General features: G+C 39.0%; 1 protein-coding gene across 1 annotated transcript in view; it reads left to right on the top strand.

Annotated features, from left to right (window-relative positions):
* The window catches only part of VAPB (VAMP associated protein B and C), a 30,643-nt gene extending 17,425 nt beyond the window's left edge, over positions 1 to 13,218 (top strand). The window contains exons 3-6 of the mRNA XM_080558223.1: positions 5,810 to 5,913; positions 8,007 to 8,087; positions 9,641 to 9,817; positions 11,970 to 13,218. Coding sequence (XP_080414349.1) covers positions 5,810 to 5,913; positions 8,007 to 8,087; positions 9,641 to 9,817; positions 11,970 to 12,128 — 521 coding nt within the window. The 3' untranslated portion in view covers positions 12,129 to 13,218. The remainder of the gene's footprint in view (positions 1 to 5,809; positions 5,914 to 8,006; positions 8,088 to 9,640; positions 9,818 to 11,969) is intronic.
* Positions 13,219 to 21,172: the final 7,954 nt, after the last annotated feature.

Below are 21,172 nucleotides of genomic sequence, written 5' to 3'. Positions count from 1 at the left end.
ACCTTGAGCAGTACATAGTATAGGCAAGTCTTGTGTGAACCACAAGACTTATTATGCTACCAGCATGATTACATCTTACGTGCTTTTCCAACCTCGCTCTTCATAGCAGCCTGCTGGACAGGATATGGATCTAGTCCAAGACTTGACTTAAAGTACCCAATTTTGAGAGATTGCTGTGCTTACCCTAAGTTATGCTTTGCTCTTGCTTACAAAGCTTTGAAAAACTTCCCTTTTTGATAATTTCCTTTGTAGTGATTTATGATTCAGTTTTGCAAATGGCTTTGGTATATTTAATTACAGAAGTCACATTTGTGGTGTACTTCCATGCTGCTCTTGACTTAGTAGTAATAAATAACTATGCTGAATTGCCAGCCCTTCTATTAATATTACATATTAAAATGCAAGCAGTACACATGTTGTTCCTCAGGTGGTACATTAAGTAATTAATTTATTAATACGTAAATTTCTAGGTAGATATGTTGCAGAATTTTCAGGGTTTAAGCATGTTAATTCTTCATTTCCTACAATGTTCTAAATAGAAGCTGTCTTCACCTTGTGCTGTGGGTGAATTTCTCTTTAGCAGAGTTGTATTCATTACAGTCTTGCTTTTGGCTTCTATAAACCATGTGTGGGACTTAATTTTGGTACTGAAGGTGGCAGCATCATTGGTTCTGATTACCAGAAGGGATCTTTTGGATATGCGGGATTGAAAGGGGGACTTTCTGTTAACTTACAGATCAGAATTGTTTTCAGCTCCTTGGAAAAGGAGATGTTTCACCTCTGCTTTGGAGTAATACTGCTTAGGAACAGAGGGATGATCTTGGATTTAATAAAGAGAAATATAAATAGAAAATGTTTTCTTTGCCTCTGAATCAGTTATTCTTCAGTCATGGGATTCAAGTCTCACATAAGGCATAAAAATAGGACTTGAATTCTTCCAAACCTGTATATTCTAGCTGCATTTTCGCTAGACGTTATTAGAATATAGTTCAGTAATAACTTCCAGACACTTAAACTAATTGGGGTGTGTGTAGTTTATGCAACGTGTTCTCTTGAGAACTGCTGACTGGCTTTAACACAGTGGCACTGCGTTGGTACTGCACCTTGTGTCTCCATTAAAATGCAGTGCCAAAGCACAATGGAGTTGAAGCTCTGGAACAATTTGTATTTCTTAGAATATTACGGACTGACTGCTGGCTTTGGGACAGCCTCTGTCTTCCTTGCACTGTAGCAACTGGCTGCCTCTCTTCCATACAGTCCCACAGGCGGATCCTATTTTAATGCAAGCTCACGAGAAGGTGTTCTGTCCTTAGACAGGCAGCCATCTGAACATTATTTCTTGCTAGTATGTTGGCTCATTTAACACACACAAAACACTAGAAAAGCAAAGCTTTCCTTATTCTAGTGAAGTGTCAGATACTGGCTGCTTATGCTGTACCACAGCTTTTCCTAAATACCAGCATTTAAGGCTCTGTCAGCATGCGCTGCTTGCTGCGATGGCAGGTTTGTAGTCCGTGTTTTCACCTGTTATATAATGGCATGTAATTTTAACAGCTGAGTTTATGTAACTGTCGGGAAGTGTGCGTATGTGCTGTCACCCTCTTTGATTGCATTTGGTCTGAAGCACTTGGAGAAGGGTATTTGCACACATTCTGTTTTTTGTTAAACATGCCTTACTTGAACAAAGATATCTGATTTTGCGGCTCCCAAGAGGCTGAAATCTAAATAAAAGGCATGAATAGATTACAAGGGAAAAGTGAGAAAATATAAGCAGCTGCTGATGAGTCTGCAGCTAGGTGTATAACGGGAGAGATGAAGTACAGATGGTGCCGTGTGCGTGCAGCATCCTGCCGCACAGCGCAGAATGAACGTGCTCCCTGGAAACTGGGGGAGGCTGAGGGCATCCTTGGGGGGATTTTTAGTCTTTTATAAACTTGCCTGAGTTGGAAAAGGCAGTTTGCATTTTCCTTCAGGACCGTGCAGGTCACAGCAGGTCTGTACCCTCTGCTAAGACACCGGCCGCTGCTGTTCCCCTCATCCCCCAAGGCTACGTGGTGGTCCCAGAGTCTGGGGTTGGTTTTGTCCGCTTGCCTTAGAAGAGTCTATCTTGATCTGCAGGAGTCAACAATTTTTAGTGTTACTGCAATATTTACAGAAAGAGCTATGTAAACATGGAACAAACAAGGGGATGCAGTGGCTTCTGCTCGTTTGTTGACGCGGGTGTCCTTCGTTCACCTCCGGCACCGTGACCTTGAGGCTCATCCCTGTAGCAGTGTGGGTTGTTTGTGTGAAGGTGAGGCGTGGTAGTTCTGATCTAGCCAGACCATAAAGAATTTCATTCTGTGTCATATAGGAAAACCATTTTTAAAGCTAGAAAAGACACAAATAGATTCACAGACTGCTGAGAGGGCTGCTAAAGAGTAAGCAGTGCTGCGGTGGATGGATAGCTTTTGAACTGTACCAGGAGGAAGTGACCAGTGATGTTTCTCGAGAATGATGTTTGGTATTAAGCTTGCTTCATGCTTTTGTAAGCAATTCTGGCACAAAGAGTACACTAAAAACCCTGATGATGACGTAAAGTTGGGAGGGTGAAGATATGCAGCAAGAACTAGGCGTCCTTGAAAGCTTCAGTAAGAGAAACAGGATGAGTTTCGTCATAAAAACTGCAAAATCATGTACTTGGAGAATAAAATACTTCTGCTGTAATTACAAGCTTGCTGTACAAACTGGGAGGGTTATTGGGATGTTGTGACTAATCATAGGGTGACCAAACTGTTAACATAATGTGGCTGTGAGTAGGGCAAATGTAGTACAAACAGTCTAGGTAACGGAAGAGAGAGCATAAATGCTATTGCCCAAGGCACTAATAAAATGTTGTGTTTGTATACGTAGAGTAACTGACAGAGAGGAATTCGAGGCGGAACAGGTGCCGAGGATGAATGGGGAGCCTGACCCAGAGAGGACTGACGGTCTGGCTTGTTGGTTCACCAGGAGGCCAGGAGTTGCTGTGATTGATGTCTTGGAATGCACTGGAAGTAAAGGACTCTTCCCCTTCTGTGATATTTAAGCATAAGGGCAGCGTTGGTCCAAGACCAAGTAAACAGCCATTAATAAATTTAGATGGAAGGCAGAGGAAGGTTGCTGATGATCTGAGCAGGGAGACTTTTCAGTTCCTTCTGCTCTTGGAAGGGAGGGGTAGATCCTGGCAGGCTTTTAGAGCAGAGTTTGGCCTTCTATCTTACTTTCTTGCTTCAAATTTCCCCTGCCCTTGATATTGATATTAGCTTTGCCATTAAACCACGCTGGGGAAAAAGGAGCATTTTAGCTCTGCTTCGCTATCTGCGGATCCTCGTGTAACAAATGAAGGGGTGTAACAGGAGCCTGAGAGGAAACTGGTGGCCATTATGTGGAAACGTTTCAGAACAGGATGTATGTCAGGTTGGTCCTTTGAATTTTGGAAAAGGCAACTGGGCTAGCAAGTACAACTGATGTTATTTCTTATTCCATTGATCTCCCAATGGCTTCGCATGTTTTGCTTGTGATAGGATTCTGCTGGTGCTTAGCTGTAGGGCCATCAATGCGGGCAGAGGGATGCATATCCCAGCCACTTCCTGATGGATGCTGGTACCAGCGTACTTGAAACTCACATTAATCATTTTGTTGGATCACTGGCTTCTGATGACAGCTGGTCAGAAACTTCTGACCAGCTAAGAAGGCTGATTTTTATAAGATATTTTGTAGGAATGTGCCCTTTTCATGTAGTTCTCGTGCAAGGTATGGAATTTCCAGGCAAAGCAAAGGAGCCGCGCTCACTGTAGCCACCTCTGGCAATTAGGGCAGATCCGTGGAAGCGCTCTTTCACAGAAACCCCCGATAGTACGTGAATAAATGTTGAATGCTTTGGTTTCCTTTTGAACAAAGCAAGTATTTTTGAGCTTCCCATCTGGCTTACAAGACATTTGTTGGATAATTTGTGTCGATGTGGCTTTCGTGTATTGATCTAAAAATAAAGTGCTAACAACATTTATACAGCCGAGCCCTCTCTAGCTGCTTGCTGTTAGGATTCAGTGAATGGAATTCAGAGCAGCGCTCGTTTGGCGTTGAAGCGCGGCTTCAGCACTACCACCGGGGAAATAATGATTTTCAAATGAGTTTATAGTTGCACTCCGCAAAGCAAACTGTTAAAACTGCAGGTCTGGATAAGTTCCAGAAACAGTGGATAGCTCTGACAACCCAGTTGGCTCTTCAGCGTTATGTAGGCTTGAAACAACAGCTAGGTGGCTACAGAAGGGACGAGAAATTATTTTGCTGCTTTTCAGTGATGTAGCGTGCAATGTTGAAATATCCATGCTTTCGCAGTTCAATCGCTTTTGTTTGGAAAAAGAGTTACAAATGTAGCCTGTTGATAATGCAAATATTTATTTTGGACTAGTATTTGATTACTGCAAGGCAAGTTAAAAATGTATAATAATTTTCACAGCATATTTGAGACAATTGGCTGTCTTGCTTTTCCTGCAGCTTTAAAAGTCATTTGGTTGTTGATGGCCACAGACTGTGTGCATAATAAAGATGGCACAAGTGTAACATATTTTGCTTATTGAAAGGGGCAGATTGGTTTGTTTTTTCTTCATTTGTAATAGATGGGATCTTTGGATATCACTTGTATACTATAAATCCCTGCAATTAGCGCGTATGAATTTCACCACATGTTAATAGCACTACTACTCGAAAGCAATCCTAATTCTTGAACTGTTAATATTCATTGTGATTGAATTGAGGGCCTGAAGTAGCCTATGGGTCACAAAATGTGAATTTTTAATTCTTACACCATTTTTTTTAAATGTTAGCAGTAATCGCAGTTCACAAATGGTTCATTTTAACTATCTGTGGTTTTTTTTGAGGGGACATAGCTTTTTGCAATGTCTAATAACAAGTTTGTATAAAATTCTTGTTTTTTACATTTTGTGCTGTCTGATCTCGAAGCAAGCCCCATGTTTTGTTAATATCACTGTTGAATATCCAGGTGTCATTTATAAAACGTAGAGGTTCTAAGTGACCACTGATTGAAAGAAAAGCCATGGAAATTCCCAACATGTTAAAAAAAATAAATAAATTAATGCACTCGTTCCCTTCTCATACCATTCCTTCCCTCCCCCCGCCCAATATTTCCTTTTTCTTTGCCCCCTGAACATAGTTCTTCTCATTTAACCATAAACTTTCAGCTCTGTATTTTTAACAAACTTTCAGCAACTTATTTTGGAAGGGAAGTAGCTGTACTTGATAAATATCATGAGATTTTTCTACTTTGTAGAGGAAATTTGCATTCTGAATCCTCAAGGTTTAAAATCTTTCTTTGCCTGCCTCTGTAGCCTTTCTCCTGAACCATCCACAACACTGTGCAACTAATCAGAATGCCAGCTTGTTGCTTCTGCCCCAGGGATGGAGGAAAGACACATGATGCTTTCTTTGAGAATTTTTTCCCTCTGTCCCAGAAGATATGTAAATTATCCTGTTCACTATAAATTGCTACTACTATATTGCCATAGTCGTGTACAGAATATTGTATTGTGATCAGCGTTTCCAAAATTCTCAAGATAAAAATTTGTGCAGACTGAAGAAGTCAGTTTCTGTTACCTTTTTATTTTATTTTTTTTGAAGGAAGTTCCTGATCTCAGCTGCTACTTCGGTCAGAGAGAGTTAACGCTTGAAGTCATTTTAATGTCTTTATTTCTCAAATCTGTTAACTGTATCATCAGTGCATGACTCTGCATCCAAGCAATGTTAACATAATGTGTTTTTTTTCTTGCAGTGATGCTACAGCCTTTTGACTATGACCCTAATGAGAAAAGTAAACACAAGTTTATGGTTCAGTCTATGTTTGCTCCAGCTGATACTTCAGATATGGAAGCAGTAGTAAGTATACAAGTCAATTTAAATTAATTTAATTCTGTTTCTATAATTTTTAAGACCTTTTACCACGTTGCTTAAAGCCTGTTGCAGACAACACTGGAATGTTCCTTGAAAGCATGACTAGATTTCCATCCCTGGGCATGGTGAGGTTTTCTGTATTTATCCGAAGCCTCAGGATTCTTGTGTCAGCACTGTGTCTTTCAGCACAGCACAACAGTCTGTGGTTGCTTCCTTAGGAAGCTGCTGTCAGTAATGGGATACCAAGCCATGAAACATGTTAAGTAGTTGTAACTTTTTATATGAAAAATGTTTTTTTTAAAAAAGGCGAACTTGGACTACATATTCTAAGGATCAGGTCTGTGGCATCTCCTATATTTTATGCCTCTTGAGTCTTCCTTTGAGCAGCTCCTTTTCCTAGTAGGAACTGGGAGGATGGCTTACAAATATTGAATTTTTCTTTATCCTTACTGTTGTGGCTTAAATGAACTGCCCTTATAGATCTTGTCCGATGGATTACAAATGAGAGTAACAGAAGCATGTAAGTTCTGAAGTAAAGAAGGACAAAAATATGTAGAAATAAGATGTCTGGCTATGTTAAGGTGACCAAGAAAGGAAAAAAGCAGTATGTCTGGTGGTTTTTCATAACAATGAGATACTTGCTGCTACAAGGAAGCTTTCTCTGGTTTAGCTTCTGTTAGTTTGACAGAACATTTAGTAACTGAATTTAGTAACTGTTGAGGACACAATAAATAAGAAAAAATGCCCTTTATTCTTTAACGTATACAGCTCTGTGTATGTTTGGATGTATATGTCTAACTTAAAAAAAAAAACACCTCAGAATGCATATTTTTTTTTTTACAGTAGTCTTTACAATACATGTCTTCTGAACAGCTCTTTAAAGCTGAGGCACTTTGTAGAGTTAAGAATTTCCCTTTTAGAAGGAGATTTATGGAACTGTATTTGTTTAATGACCTTAAAATAAGATCCAGTGGGAGAAAAAGCAATAGTAATGAAATGTCTGCATCACTAGAAGAATAATCCCGTCTGCATCTCTTTCTAACTCTACATGGTATAAAGTAACTCATTAAATTAAAATGTTATTCTGCTAGCAAAACTATTTTTAAGGATCTAGACGGTCCTTTCAGTTTTCCAGAGCTCCTCAGACCAATACCATTTCTTTTCCTGTAACATTTGATCACTTCTCAGTTTTGTTACTGCTCTCCAAATATCTTCCTATTCTGGATAAACAGGTGAGACAAATTACTAGAATACTATAAAGCTTTCAACACGTCCCCAGCAGCCAACAAGCTCAAAATAGGATTGTGACTTCAGCCACAGAAGAGTTGAAGTACGATTCGGCAATTTAGTATGGGTCAAATTCTTCTTCAGGTTGCACAGGGGTTAGCCATAATTTGACACCTACTTGAGATGTGCTGAGCTGTACCATGCTACCAGAAGCATGGTCAAAGCGAGGAGAAGCATGAGCACTCCAGGACATAAAGTGTGGACGCTTCTCACTCTTTACCACTACTATGAACCAATTTTTTCAGTTCAGGGTTATGGCTGATATTGAGCATAGATTTATAACTGTTAATCCCTATTAAAAATATTGGAAAGAAATTTTGTTACGGTGGACTCTCTAATTGAAGAGCAAAGAAGGATGAGAGGGAGAGTTACCCATTTTGATTTGTAGCACGTTTGTTATTGTTTAGGCGTTGATGTTGAAACATAAGCAGGTGCAAAATATCATTCCCTTCCTTTAAATATACCCCTCCTGTCTTTTTTATTTTTTTTTTTAAATCAGGACCATAGCTCCCCCTGTCTATGCTAATTACTTTTACACATTTCCCAGTTCACTCATAAATTACCTGTGAAAGTTTCAGACTATCTAGAATTATTTTATTTATTTTAAAGGGTCTGGTCTTTAACATACTACTCAATTATGTACTTGATTTTCATTTTTGGTCCTGTATATGGTTAATGGTAACATGATAAACACCTGTGGAGTTTTTCATGAGATGATGTGATTTGTTTATACAATACACTACATTTTCCATATGTCTTATTATACTCTGTTTAATATTAAATTATTACAGTGGAAAGAGGCAAAACCAGAGGAACTCATGGATTCGAAACTTAGGTGTGTGTTTGAGCTACCAGCGGAAAATGATAAGCCTGTGAGTATTTTCAGCTGCATATTGTGTGACTTAACTTAATACCACAGTAAATCATGTAAAATGGCATGTTTGTACAGACAGCTATATAAGCAAAAGACAGAACCCTCTGTTTCACCGTCTGGATTGCATCCCTGTTTTAAATGGTTTTATGTTTTTAAATCCTAGTAATACTTAATATTACTGGCAGCTAACTTGAGCAACGTGAATGCAACACAGCCATAAGGAAATCTTTGAGTTGATCTTTTTGAATGAAAGGTCACATAGGATAAAAATATTAAAACGAACAAAAAGCTGATTGGTGTTCATTACTGCTTCCACGTAAGCTCCGAGCTTAATAGCCATGAACAATACAAATCTGCCTGTCCAGCACTCCCCTTTTGCTTCCTTGATACAACACTGGTTTTAGCAAGTAAGTTGGTAGACACCTAGTAAGGAAGATTTAAAAAAAAATAATAATAATGCAGTTAGGGGTTATATTGCAATAAGCAGCTATAATATTGTAGGATCGTTTGTTTGTTAGAGCTATGAACACACTGATCAGTTTCTAAAGGAAGTATGTAGTATTAAGTGTAGAGCTGGTAACAGGCTGAGTAAACTGAGGGTGTTTCCTAACATGCAGATACTGAAGGCACAAGCACTATGTATTGCACTGGGCAGCTTGTGCTTACAATTAAGTGGTGTTAAAATTGCACTGTTGTGGTCTCACTGTCTTCTTTACCTGCTCCAAAGAGTGAACACCTGCTCTAAAAGTAGGTGCTTCTGTATTAGGCCAGGATACTTTGTGTTTCCCATTTAGAGGTGTGACAAGAGGAAGGAAAGAAAGAACTTTTTTTCTATAACGCCTAAAATTTATTAGAGCAAAATAAAGCACAAGTAGTAACAAGTTCCTATGACTCTATAAATACAAGCTTCATGTTAAGACTTTGGGGGCAGTTTGGGTGGGGAAACAGCAGTTTGTTTTTGTTAGAGCCGGGCCTGTTGCACTCCGGCGTGCAGAACAGAGAGGATCCAAAGCCAGGAGAAGGAGGGGGCTTTGGAGCTCTGCAGCTTCTCTTTCCTAATTTGGGCTAAAAGTTCCTCAATCACCATAGAAAAACAGAAAGGTGGAGAGGTGATAGCTGTGGGGAGCGAAGAGAGAACTGCAGCAGGGCGGCTGGGTGGTGTCTTGCAATACTCTGGCTCTTGGAGGAGCTGCTTGTGTTGTGCTTGGAGAGGGAAAGGTGAGGGGAGCACGAGGACTCCATACGCAGAGTGTGAGCAAATAATTCAAGTTCCCTTTCTTACTGTGGGACATGGTGGGACATATTTCCTTTTTTACACGACTGAAAACTAGGGGTCATTCTGTCTGCACTTATAGCTGCTGATCTGGTGTTTTCTGTGGAAAAACAGGAAGGGGAAGTGAAGCTTGCAGAAGGAAAAATGTTGCTTATTTCTTTTGATACAGGCACGTTGCAAGTGTGCACAGAAAATTTTACCTGATTCTCCTCCTAAGTATCAGGTTTGTGGTGTGGTGTTAATAGCTAACCAAAAATCACTCTATCCTTTTTTAACAGCATGACATAGAAATAAATAAAATTGTATCCACAACTGCAACAAAGACAGATTCCTCTGTAATGTCTAAATCAATAAGTTCTTCTTTGGATGACTCTGAAGTTAAGAAAGTAATGGAAGAATATAAGAGGCTTCAAGTAGAAGTTCAGAGGTTACGGGAGGAGAATAAACAGTTTAAGGTAAAGAGATTTTTTTTTCCAGGTTTACCCCTTTTCTGAATTAGAAGATTCAGACTGAAAGGCTTGGTTACCTCTTTTTAGCATAATATTTTATTATTGTGTTATCAATTAAAAGATAGTGTAGGTTTCTCCCTATAAAGTCAGAAAAAAGTGTTGAAATCAGTGGTTCCTTATAAAGGAATATTACAACTCATGAAGTCAGAAACTGATTGGATAGCAACCCAAAGTAATAAATTCACATTCTTTTTTTTTCTTTTCCCATCTAATTTCCTGAGTCTGAAATAATTTAGTGTTGGATTTGGCCATGTTCACTCAAACTGATGGGAGCTTGAGGGCAATGTTGTACTAATATTAAGTTTTAAGTAATTGCACCTATAACATTAGTTGAAATGACCAAAGTAACACAAATTAAAAGGAAATATGCTTCCTGTCATACCCAGCGCATCACTGTGAAACCAAACAGAAGACTTTATCACCATGCTGGAAAAAAAATGCAGTAGTTTCATTTATTATAAATGTCTAGTTTCATAGATAACAGCACCAATAAAAACTTGAAATTCGTGAGCACTGGACCTCAATGAAAGGAACTCTGTTCTGTCAGCTCTGATGCTGCATGGCTGGCTGGTGCATGAAGAAATTATTTAAACATTTGTAAAACAATTTTGTTTTGCTCATAGAAATAACATACATGTATAGCTAAGACATAAGCTTAGCTTCTTGTGTTCTGGTTTTGCCAGTGTCTCCCAGTACTATGAATGCTATCTGTATTTTTTTTTTTTTAACAAGTCAGTCTCGAGTAAATCTGGTATGGGAGTTATCTAGAATTGAGCTCACACCTTCAGTAACATCTTAAAACTATGATATCTTTGTTCCCTTTAGTGAAGTGTTAGGAATGTCTGTAAAAGGTCAGAAAACAATGTTAAATTACCACCAGCAACCAGGTGCTGTCAGTGCCAGAGTAGATCTCGCTCAAGGTGAAGTTTAAATATTTAAAATGAAAAGTTAAATTTTAAAATTAAAAATGTTGTTTTCTAGCAGTAAAATTACCATGTAGTTGTTTTTTATTTTAAAAAAAAAAGTTAGTTGTTCCCATCCAGATTTGTAGCAGCAATGAGATATCAGGTAGTCCATGGTTTTTAATATTTTCCTGAAGGAAATGAGTTGTCCCTTTGAATTCAAAAGTGGAAAAACATTCACATAGACAAAGCGTTTTGAATTCCTCTTACCTGTCAATTTTTAAGGCTGCAGTAACTTTTATTACAATTTTATTTCTGGAGTGTTTTTTTATGTATAGACTGGAGGCTTTTGCTTCAATAGCTTATACTTTTTGCACTCTCATAGTGCGTCACGTAAAAAAGCCTAACACTACTGCTTCAGCTGTATACCAGTTAGGTCACAAAAGGCTTGCTTTTTACCAGCTCCTAAAGTGATGTGCGTGTGTGTGGGATGGAGCGCGCTAACACCCAGCTGTGCTGCACAACACTTTAGATCAAGAAGTGTAGGACGTTGTCTCCACTTGAAATGATAGTATCTGGTGTTATGATGTTATTATGTGTTCTGTCATGCATCTTTAAATCAAGAGAGCTGTCAAATTCATACCAAAAGAGCATCCTAATAGTTAACGTTAGTTTTGTGGCAAAACTTCAGTATTACTATGGTGGAGGAAATAGTTTTCAAGTGCTGGCAAAAACTTGCTTGTGAAATCTCACTAGGGGAATGATGAATATAATTCCCTTAAAGCTGCATATTTTTCACAACCTGTCTTAGTGAGTTATATTTTAAAACGTTTTCCCCAACAGCATTATATTCAGTTTTACAGAGCAAGACGAGCATCTTCATGCCATTCCCTTCGTCATTGCTCTTAATGCTCTGGACCTGTCTCCAGACTTCAGACAAGTGTTCCTGCAGGCTTCCTCATTGCTTCCCCTATTACCTTAGCCAACAGGAGAAACCTTGAAGAGTATGTAGTTTTTTCTCTGCCAATCAAGCAGACAGAGAACTCCTCTCCTTCCTGGGGTTATTTAGCGAATGGAACTCTAAGCTGTAAATTAGTGCTCCCCTATTTTATTATTCACACCTAAAATAAATACAAAAAAGGTGGATAATTAAAGCTTTTTTTTCCAGTAGAAGTAAGCAATTTATCTTCATGTAGGAAGAAGATGGACTTCGGATGAGGAAGGCACCCCAGACAAACAACCCCATATCTGCTTCTGCAGCTGCTGTGAAGGATGAAGGGCTCAGCTCCAGACTACTCGCTTTGGTGGTTTTGTTCTTTGTCTTTGGTGTAATTATAGGAAAAATAGCCTTGTAGAGGCAGCATGCTGGAAATTGTAAATTGATTTGATGGTTCTGCCATATCATTGGATTAAATTTATTCATAACAATGTTTAAAAAAAATTAATGTATGACATCTCACAGGTCTTGCCTTTAAATTACCCCTGCACAAATATTATGTAACATAATCTAGAAAGTTTAAAATGTACAATGAATGAGTGAATGAAAGAGAATAATCTTCAGTGATGAAGGCAGGAAGAAAATCATGATTTAACACTACAATGGAATATTGTATATGTCATTTTAAACATTCTTAGACCCTGGTACATGTTGCTGAATTACCTCTTTTTAAAAAAAGGGAGAAAAAAAAGGAAAATAGAAAAAAACTATTCCTCCACTGCTGGAGCTGGCCCTATTGGATGTTTGGAGCTGGGTTAGGCAGGAGGTGTTGATAACTTCTGTAAAATACGTTAATCCACCATTCTGCTCATAAATTTAACAGTTTCTGTCAGTGTCTTCAACTCTGTGCAAGTTACCAATTTTTTGGCACTTAAATGAATAGTGAGAAGCTGAGAAGAATTGTATGTGGCAATGCTGAATGTGCTAGGCATCATTAAGAGGCGTATATTGACTGGTATGACGCTCGTTTGGAATAAAGGTCAATGCCTTGTTCTCATGAAGGGACCAAGCTACATTGCTGTTGGTTCATTTAGTTGAATTAAAATGTTATTCAGAGATGTTTAATGCATATTTAACTTATTTAATGTATTTCATCTCATGTTTCCTTACTGTCACAAAATTGACTAATACTATATGGTATGAAAAGACACCTGTTCTAAAGCCAGTGACTAGAACTAAAAAACTGCTGCTGTAGTGATGCAAGATTCTTCTGCCTCCTGGTGTTTTGGGCACTACACGTAAATTGTTGGGAGTTTTGATCATCCGAGCATTGGAGAAACAGTGGTCAGGAAACTGTTTTTGTATGTAAATAAGTCTATCTAGGGGAAAAAATATTAGTAGTAAACTAGTCCTATGCCGTAAAAAGACCAATCCTGTTTGATGATGTAGCATCTAAAAAAAAAAAAAAAGAAAAGAAAAAAAGAAATTAAATAAAGCCCCCAAATTAATGTTTCTTTTGTTACTTTTGTCATGTTCTCAGTTTCAGGGGGGGGAACAATATTCTTTGTCAACTGAAGTTTGTTTATGGCATAAGGAAACTAGCAGCCATGTTTCAGGAAGAATTTTTTCTTTTCCAGCCTAATTTTAAAATCATTCTAAACAGCCTCATCCTGAGCATGCTTTACTGATTTACCGTGAAATGTGGTGTTAGCAGTAACTGTGCTGACTGCTGAGGTACTGCATAACTCCTCGTTTTTCGGCTTAGTTGGATTCAGTAGTCAAGACACTTGATAGCGTATTGAAAGTAAAGCTAAGGTAATTTTGTTTCTAAGCATACTTCTATTACAAAAAACATAAACTCAGTGTGTTGGACTTCAGTAGTTTAAATAGGTTTTGAGCAAGTGAATTCGTGTGTAATCCTAGATGCTAGGTTCAGAAACTGTTGCTGACAAAATTTTGTAACACCCTTCAGGATTATGATACATCTGTAAGAAGTGGCTTCTTCCATTCCTGTATTGTTCCTGCAATTCCTTGAGAAAGGTGTTTGGGTGGCAGTCTGTCTACTATACTCTTCCTACATCATTGACCTTTATATTTGTTCCATTTGTTTCTCAAGGGTTTCTTGCTTTGCAAGTACGAATAAGTGAAATTTTATCTGAGCTTTAATAAGAAAATGGACTCGGAGGAAATGCTAGCTGGTATGTTCGGCTTAGGAACACAACTCTGGAAGTACCTCTAGGAGATCCAACAGAAACAAGAGGTCTGTCTTTATTCCTTTAAAATGTTAGTGCCTTCTTGTCTGCTCGGGATGGAAGGGGCAAAGCAATTAAGGTGTGCCTGCAAAGGGCAGGGAAGTGGGAGATGAGCTGGAAAGAACGAAGCCGTGAGTTCAGCGTGACAAATTGGGCAGAACCGATCAAGAAAAAGATGCTTTCTGGGCTGTAGAAGCTAATGAAAACTTTCCCAGGAAACATGGTAAAAGAACCTTTTCAGACAGAAAAGTGATGTAAGTGGTGCAAGATTAGTTTTCTTGGCTTTGAAGAATGTATTTGAGAAAAACTTCACTGAAGGGAGACTGAACTACCCAGTACTTTTTAAGATGCTGTAAACATCTTTATCTAGCTAAGAATGTTATCAGAACAGCTGAATTCCTAAATTGCTTTTTTCTTTAAAAAAAAAAAGTATAAACTTTTTTTTGAGTCCTTTGTTCTGCCGAAAAACACCCTCAGAAAAGTGTTTAAAAAAAATTTGCTGTCTTTGCAGGGCAGAGGGATCGAAGCGTTAAACTGGTCTCCTGTGAGTATATCTGTAATAATGCGCCAGGCAAATTTTACACATAGTTAGCTGCTGAAGTTGGCTTGGCATGGGCAGCTCCTAGATGAAGTGGAAAGTCAGCAAAATGTCTGTCCTCCTTCCAGTGTTCAATAGTCACACTTCTCAGTGATCTGTGACAATTTGGAGCTCCAAGTCATTTGCGAGCAAAGTTGTTTCTGTTTGCGCTCCAGGATTGCAAAGAAATGCAGCAAAAAATGCTCTCATGCTCTGCTTGGTGCCTTACAAAGGCACAGTTAGAGACCAACACACAAGGGACATTAGGTAGGTAAGGATCTATTGATAGCAACCGTACTCAGCAATAGGAGCAGGCCCACATTATCAGTCCAAAACAAGACTCTAAACTGAACTTTTTATATTTTGGAAATAAAAAAAAAAAAAGAGGTCTTTCCTAACCATTTTTGACAACAGCCTAAACAGACGGTAGCGCTGAATTGTATTGATAGTGCTTTGCTTTTGCTGAGCTTAAAATAAAATGACTGATCAGTGGAGTCCGTATTGCCTGTCTGTCTGACTGGGCCCTTCGTTCATATGCAACAGAAAGAAAACTAAAAATATTTTTTTTTGCAAAGGCTCATAAAAAGCCAGTTTGTGGATATATTGCAAAAATAATTTCTATATTGGGTGGATGTTCTAAAGCCACTTTGTTCTCTTACAAACCGTCCTTTATTTGATGACATCAGAAATGCTTTCCTGAAGTATTCATAGAAAATGAATTCTTCTGGAGGGCGTTGTAGATCTCAGGAAGTTATGCATGACACACGGCTTATAAATAGCAATATTGTCCGGTGTCTTCACACAACACCAGATATTAGAAAACTGATAGGAGAAACCAAGTTATTACTTTTAATCTAGTTGTTGTCCGTATGTTCTTTTAGGTTTACTGTTAATTTTCGAAGAGCCAGTAGAAGCTGCTTAAGTCTTCTCTGTGTGGAGCTTCACGCTCCTGACTGCACTCTTTGGGTCCACAGTACAAACAGACGGCTAAAAGGGCTTGAAGTCTAGTACTGAGAAATGAATGAAAAAATAACTGTGAAAATAGTTAAAGTCACACCTTAAAGTAAATGTTCTGTGCATGAGTGATCATAATTATTGCTCTGCATTAGCCGTCGTTGTGTGAATGCACAGTTATAGCAATGCATGTGCAGGCTGGGCCCCCTGTTTCAAGCTGTTGTTAAATAGCCTTAGGGATCACAGAGAAAGTTAATACCATGGATGTCACGTCGAGAGGGATTGATGTACCATAATGTAATTTTCTAAAAATGTAGGATTGTAATAGGTTGGTAATGGTATTCCATGTTAACTTTTTACCAAAATGCTGGTAGTGCAATAAAGTTGGAAACTTGCTTCACAAATTGCTAGAATTTCTTCTCACCAGTAAATTATTAAGGGTGTCTAGTTGCTGCACATGTAAACTTGCAATTCTTATGATAATCATGAATTAGAAGTCAGCACATTTACGTAGTGGTGTGCACACAAAAATGGATTTATAGTGTCTTAAGATACTTGACATTGCAGTTGCCTAAGGCAAGAAAACCTTTTTAGAAAATGGGTGTCATTTTCATCTCCTTAATTCTTGAGCACAATAGCAACCTAACTGTGGAATTCTTAAGTTTTCAAACTATTCTTATTTGCTTTACATACTGTCCTGAAACGTCATATCCTGTGTTCTGTTTTCTTTATAAAGTAACTGAGAAAAAACACAACCAAAAAGCCCTCTATTTGAAATTTAAGAACACATAAAAGAAGTCCTCTGAACCTCGTGTTTGTTGTGGCTGTGTTACAGCTGCGATAGTACTCAGCAGCACTAAAGCAGCTTGGGGTTAGAGCTGCTTTTTAATTCTGTCTGAAAACAGGTTAGCATCCATTACTTAGATACTCAAGTGAGCAAGTTGAGAAAGGACAGGTGGTGAGTGAATTGCAGTGTACATATCTGAGATTTTTTTTGATTCAGAAACTCATATAAAAAGAAGAAAGTAATCTGTATAGGAGTGAGATTAGTTCAATACCATATGTGGAAGTTAGTTTTCCTTATAATCAGATACATATCTACAAATTTAATTTACTGTTTAGAAAATAGAAATATAAATCAATGTGTAGGCATTTTAGAAAGAAAAGCATCTACTGGGCACGGGTGCTTTGCTTGCTCGTATAGAGTGAAACCTAGCTGTTCTGTAGATTGACTTGATTAAAAGATGACAATGGGCTACAATGCCAGTATAAATCATCTGTTGCAGTTAGTTAAATAGAGGGATTTATTGTTAAAGCAGGGCAATGCAGATCCTTTGAACATGTCCAGCTAAGATTTCTTTATGCTATGCTGACAGCTTCATGTATACTGAATCACTTGTCTAATGGGTGTCAGTGTTAAAGTGACACTGTGCATTGTACTGCTGCCTTTTGTTTTGATTAGCTTCAGAGAACAAAGTAATTGTGTATTTCCACTACTCAAATTTGCTAAACTATAAAATGTTTGTTTTATTAATGGATTGATTTTTTTTTTTACTGGATAAATGTAGGTTGTTTTTTAAAATAACACAAGTAAGAGCTGGCCAGAAATCTCTAATAAGCGTGCATTTGCACTTCCAAAATGAGTGTATGTCTGTCATTAACTCCACCATTTCCCGTGGCTTCATTTCCTTTTATAGAACTGCTTTCACATTTTTACTTTGAAGAGTAAAAGGTTGAAAACTACTAAATTTCCACATAGATTTTTTGCTTCCCTGTCCAGGCCGAAGTCTGTCCTGAAGCATCTGCATGAATGAAGACCACAAAAAGGAGCACTCAAGTCAGTACAGAAACAAGGCTGCTTTTCCTTGAAGCAAACTTGAACTTTGGATCTTTTCTCGTATGATCTGTCAGTGGAGAATGGCCTTTTCCAGATGGCAAAACAAAAGAAGTTAAGCAAACAAATGAATTAAGAAGAATTAATTGAAGCCGCATATTACAAGTTGACATTATACATCTGGCATTTCTGTTTATGTTTCTGCATCGGTACATTTCATTCTTATTTAATAAGTTCCTAATTTTGTGATTTTTTTTCAAGCTTTTGAAGTGCCTATGAAGAACTGAAGAACAGCCTGCAGTAAAGTATTGTCCCCAGTTTAGCTGTACTTCATTTTTTTAATCAAATCTTTTTCTTCAGTGGAGAAACAAGACCAGAAGAGCCTCCTGAGCTCCCTCCTGTTTGAGTTGGCAGAATTCCCACGCGTAATTATCCACACACAACTCCTTTTAAAAGAACTTTATTAAGGCTGTACAAAGTCAAGCGCTCTGAAGTTAGGAAATGACAAAACCAAGTGTGCATGTGCACTGTTAGTTTGGCTGCTTGGTGTGAGTACCTCGCAGTATCTGATCGAGCCTTCGGCACCTGGTTGAAAAGCAAACTTAGGTGGACCAGAAGGTGTCTAAAACTGCCCAGTGCCATGTGCCTGACCCTGCATAACCTTAAGTTCTCTTAAAATGCACATAATTAAAGTTTTGAAAGGTCACCTTAAAAAAATGGTGTTATGCATTATGTATAACTCATGTATGAGTCAGGATCGGCTCCTTTGCATCCCGTGCGTGGACGCCCATTCTCAGCCTAAGCATCCGATCACATCCGATCTAGCGGTGAGTAACGGCCCGAGCTGAAGCAGCAGCACCTGGGCACACATTTCACTGGCAGGCCACACAGAAATACAACTGGAGCCAGGAATTTTTGTTGCAGTTCTGAGCCCAGAAGAGCATTCCTATGACGGCTGCAGCCTCTCCTGCCCAGTTTATTTTCTGATGTATTCTGCCTGGGCTGTCAAATGAGTCCAGTCCCTAGCCCCTTGGTTCAACCAAGTCATCCTCATTCCTGCACCACTCCTTGGCAAAGACAGTGGTGTTCAGCCCAGCCTCTTTCATTTTCCATCTCTTTCTTCCCATGGCTCCTCTTCCAGTCTTGCTCTTCCCTGTGACCTTCCCTGCCTGGCCCAGACTTCTGGCCCACAGCAGCCCTTGGCGGCTGCTCGCGGGTTGACTGGTAGAGCAGTCCCTGATGCATCTGACTGCTCCCAGGTGCCAGCTCCCACCCTGGGTTACAACTCACCCTTCTGCTTCCTCTTTGATCAAGGTTGCTGATCCCTCTTCTCTAGGTAGTGTAGAGCCATGAGTCCTGTCAACTGTCTCCTTTCAGTCTCCAGCTTTTCTCTGCTGCTTCACTGCAGCACATCTGTTTATAGTCAATAACAGGCTTTTCTATTCAGTGTGGATTGTTTATCAAATGAAGCATTAACTCGGTGCTATTGATTTATCCAGAAGCGTTCTAAAACTTCTGTGCGTTTCAGTTTAAGAATTGTTTGGGAAGTTAGAATGCAAAATACATCGTGAAGCATTTTAAACAGAGAGGACATGAAGGTGGCTAACTGGAAAATCAGGAGATCAGACCCCAGTCTAAGTTTGTCCAGCAAACTCAGCTCATGCTTCAAATTTTTGTGCCTGCTACAGAAGCAGAGAATCGGAAAGGCAACATGTCTGAGTAGCTAAAGGTATGAAAGACTTTCATGTTCGGACCCAGTGTAGGAAGCTAGTAAATGTATTCAGAATGTTTGAAATTTCTTTCTTTTCTCTTTTTTTTGGGGATAGTTAAAAGTGATAAAATTTGAAAAGTATTATATTAGAAGTTGAGGGGGAGACTTTTTCAAGATGTGTGCGCGTTACCGTTGACTTTCAGCTGGTACCAACCTGCCACTGCTTCTGTGTTAGCTTGGTTTTTCTTTACAGGTACAGTAAGAAGGCAGATATGAATTTTACAGTTGAATAGAATCTAGTGGTCAGGACTAATGTTTGTTGTTTATGTCCTAGATTCTAATAAAGCTTTAGACATGATGGTATTCAGCTTTGTCTTGGTTATGTTGGTTAAAGATAAAGGAATCACAGAAGCTGGTGGTTTCTGTGGAATCCTGACTGCATTCTTCTGGGCACGTGGCCATGCAAACTGCTAGTGGATGCAAGTGCTGCTTCAAAGAGTGGCATAGCTTAGCAAATTTCACATCAGATCTGGTGGTGAAGAAGAAATTAGATGGAAAGCTGAAATAGGATTGGCCATTTTCTAAGAGAAAGGTAGTAAATGGCCAAAAAACCAACAATGTTGCAATTGAGAACTACTGGCTGAAAGCCCATCCTGATTCAGTGAAAAGGGAAACATTAGATGTAAAAGAGTAAAAAACAAGAAAAAGGGAAACAGTAATCAACACAAAATGAGTTAAGAAGTGTAGAAAATTAATAAGGAAAGCAATAGCCAAAGGAAAAGAATGGGCCAGATTGCTTGGAGGGGGTGACAAAGAGCTGAAGCACAGGGGGAATCTTTGCAGTAGGATGCGGACCGTTACTAGATGCAGGTGGTGAAACTGCTAGTGATGAGGTGAGAGAACTGAATTCATTCATTAGCAATGCTTAATTAAAAAAAATAAATTTCATTCAGTAGGTCTAGAAAACCTGCATTAGTACTTCCACAGGAGATGTGTGAGGCCATCTCTTACCTGCCAGTGAGAGGAGTGGCAAACAGGACAGGATGAGCTGGGTACAGCGCCTGGTTAGCCTGACGCCCCAAAGAAGGGATGGGAAAGGAGGTGAATGTTAGCGAAGGAGCATAATCTAAGTAAGTAATTTCATTCTATCTTTGTTTTTCAGTTTTATTTGGGTTTAAAGTCAATTGTTATGTCTGGACCCCTACAAAGCCTGATATGTTGTGATAATCACACATTTCAGAAGTGGTCTTTTAAAGAGAACCATAATGAAATGGGGATGCTCACAGAAGGCTCCTGCTGGGATCTGATACAATTCAGTGCTTCCATATCGCTGGTGAAAATACACACAAAATCTCTACTGAGAAAATGGTAGCGTGACAAAAATACCCATACCCAGGACCAGAGTGAGTAAGAGCTCCACATGTGCTCCCAGTGCAGTCCCAGGGTGAAAGACTACTGAATAAGGACGTGTTCTTGTTTTGAATTATCGTTAGCAGTGGGCGATTATACTTCTGTGTGTCTCAGCTGTGAGAGCTGGGAATTTTGGATGCAATTTGGATATTTACATTTTAAGAGAGAAGCTGAATAATTGGACTGGATGCAAAAAGAGATTGAAAAATTACTAGTGGAGTGTGAAAATGCCTTAGAGAGAACTCAGTTGGCTGAGTTTATCTACCAAAATTGAGAATGTCTTGATTACAGTGCACAAGTACCTTCACGCGGAGAAAATACTGAACACTGCAGCTCTCTTTGATCTTAAAAAAGAGCAAAACAAGAATCACTGACTGGCAATCAGAGCCAGGCAAATTCAAATTGGGAAAAAGGCACAAATTCTTGAGAGAATAACTGTATAATTTAGGAATGTTTCTCCAAAAATTGTGAACAGAACAATAAAAGTTGCAATATTTATGCAAATATTATTTTCATGGATTTCCTTTCTTTTCAGAAGTATGCTTAAAGGGGGGGAAACAGGACAAAGAGGCTCCTGATGAGGCTTTCATAGGGAAGCGTAGTCAGCACATCCCATCTGCTGTGCGGGGTTGTGGAGCTGGGTGTAAACAGGTTCCCAGCTCCTGGAGCTGAGCTGCGGTGACTGCTGCTGCAGCAGGAGCTGGGGCTTGCTCCAGTCTTATGT

This window comes from Anser brachyrhynchus (assembly GCF_964034855.1).
Source record: "Anser brachyrhynchus genome assembly, chromosome: 16".
NCBI classification, from domain to species: domain Eukaryota; kingdom Metazoa; phylum Chordata; class Aves; order Anseriformes; family Anatidae; genus Anser; species Anser brachyrhynchus.
Note: the sequence above shows the minus strand (reverse complement) of the source record. Positions and strands in the feature narration are given on the sequence as shown.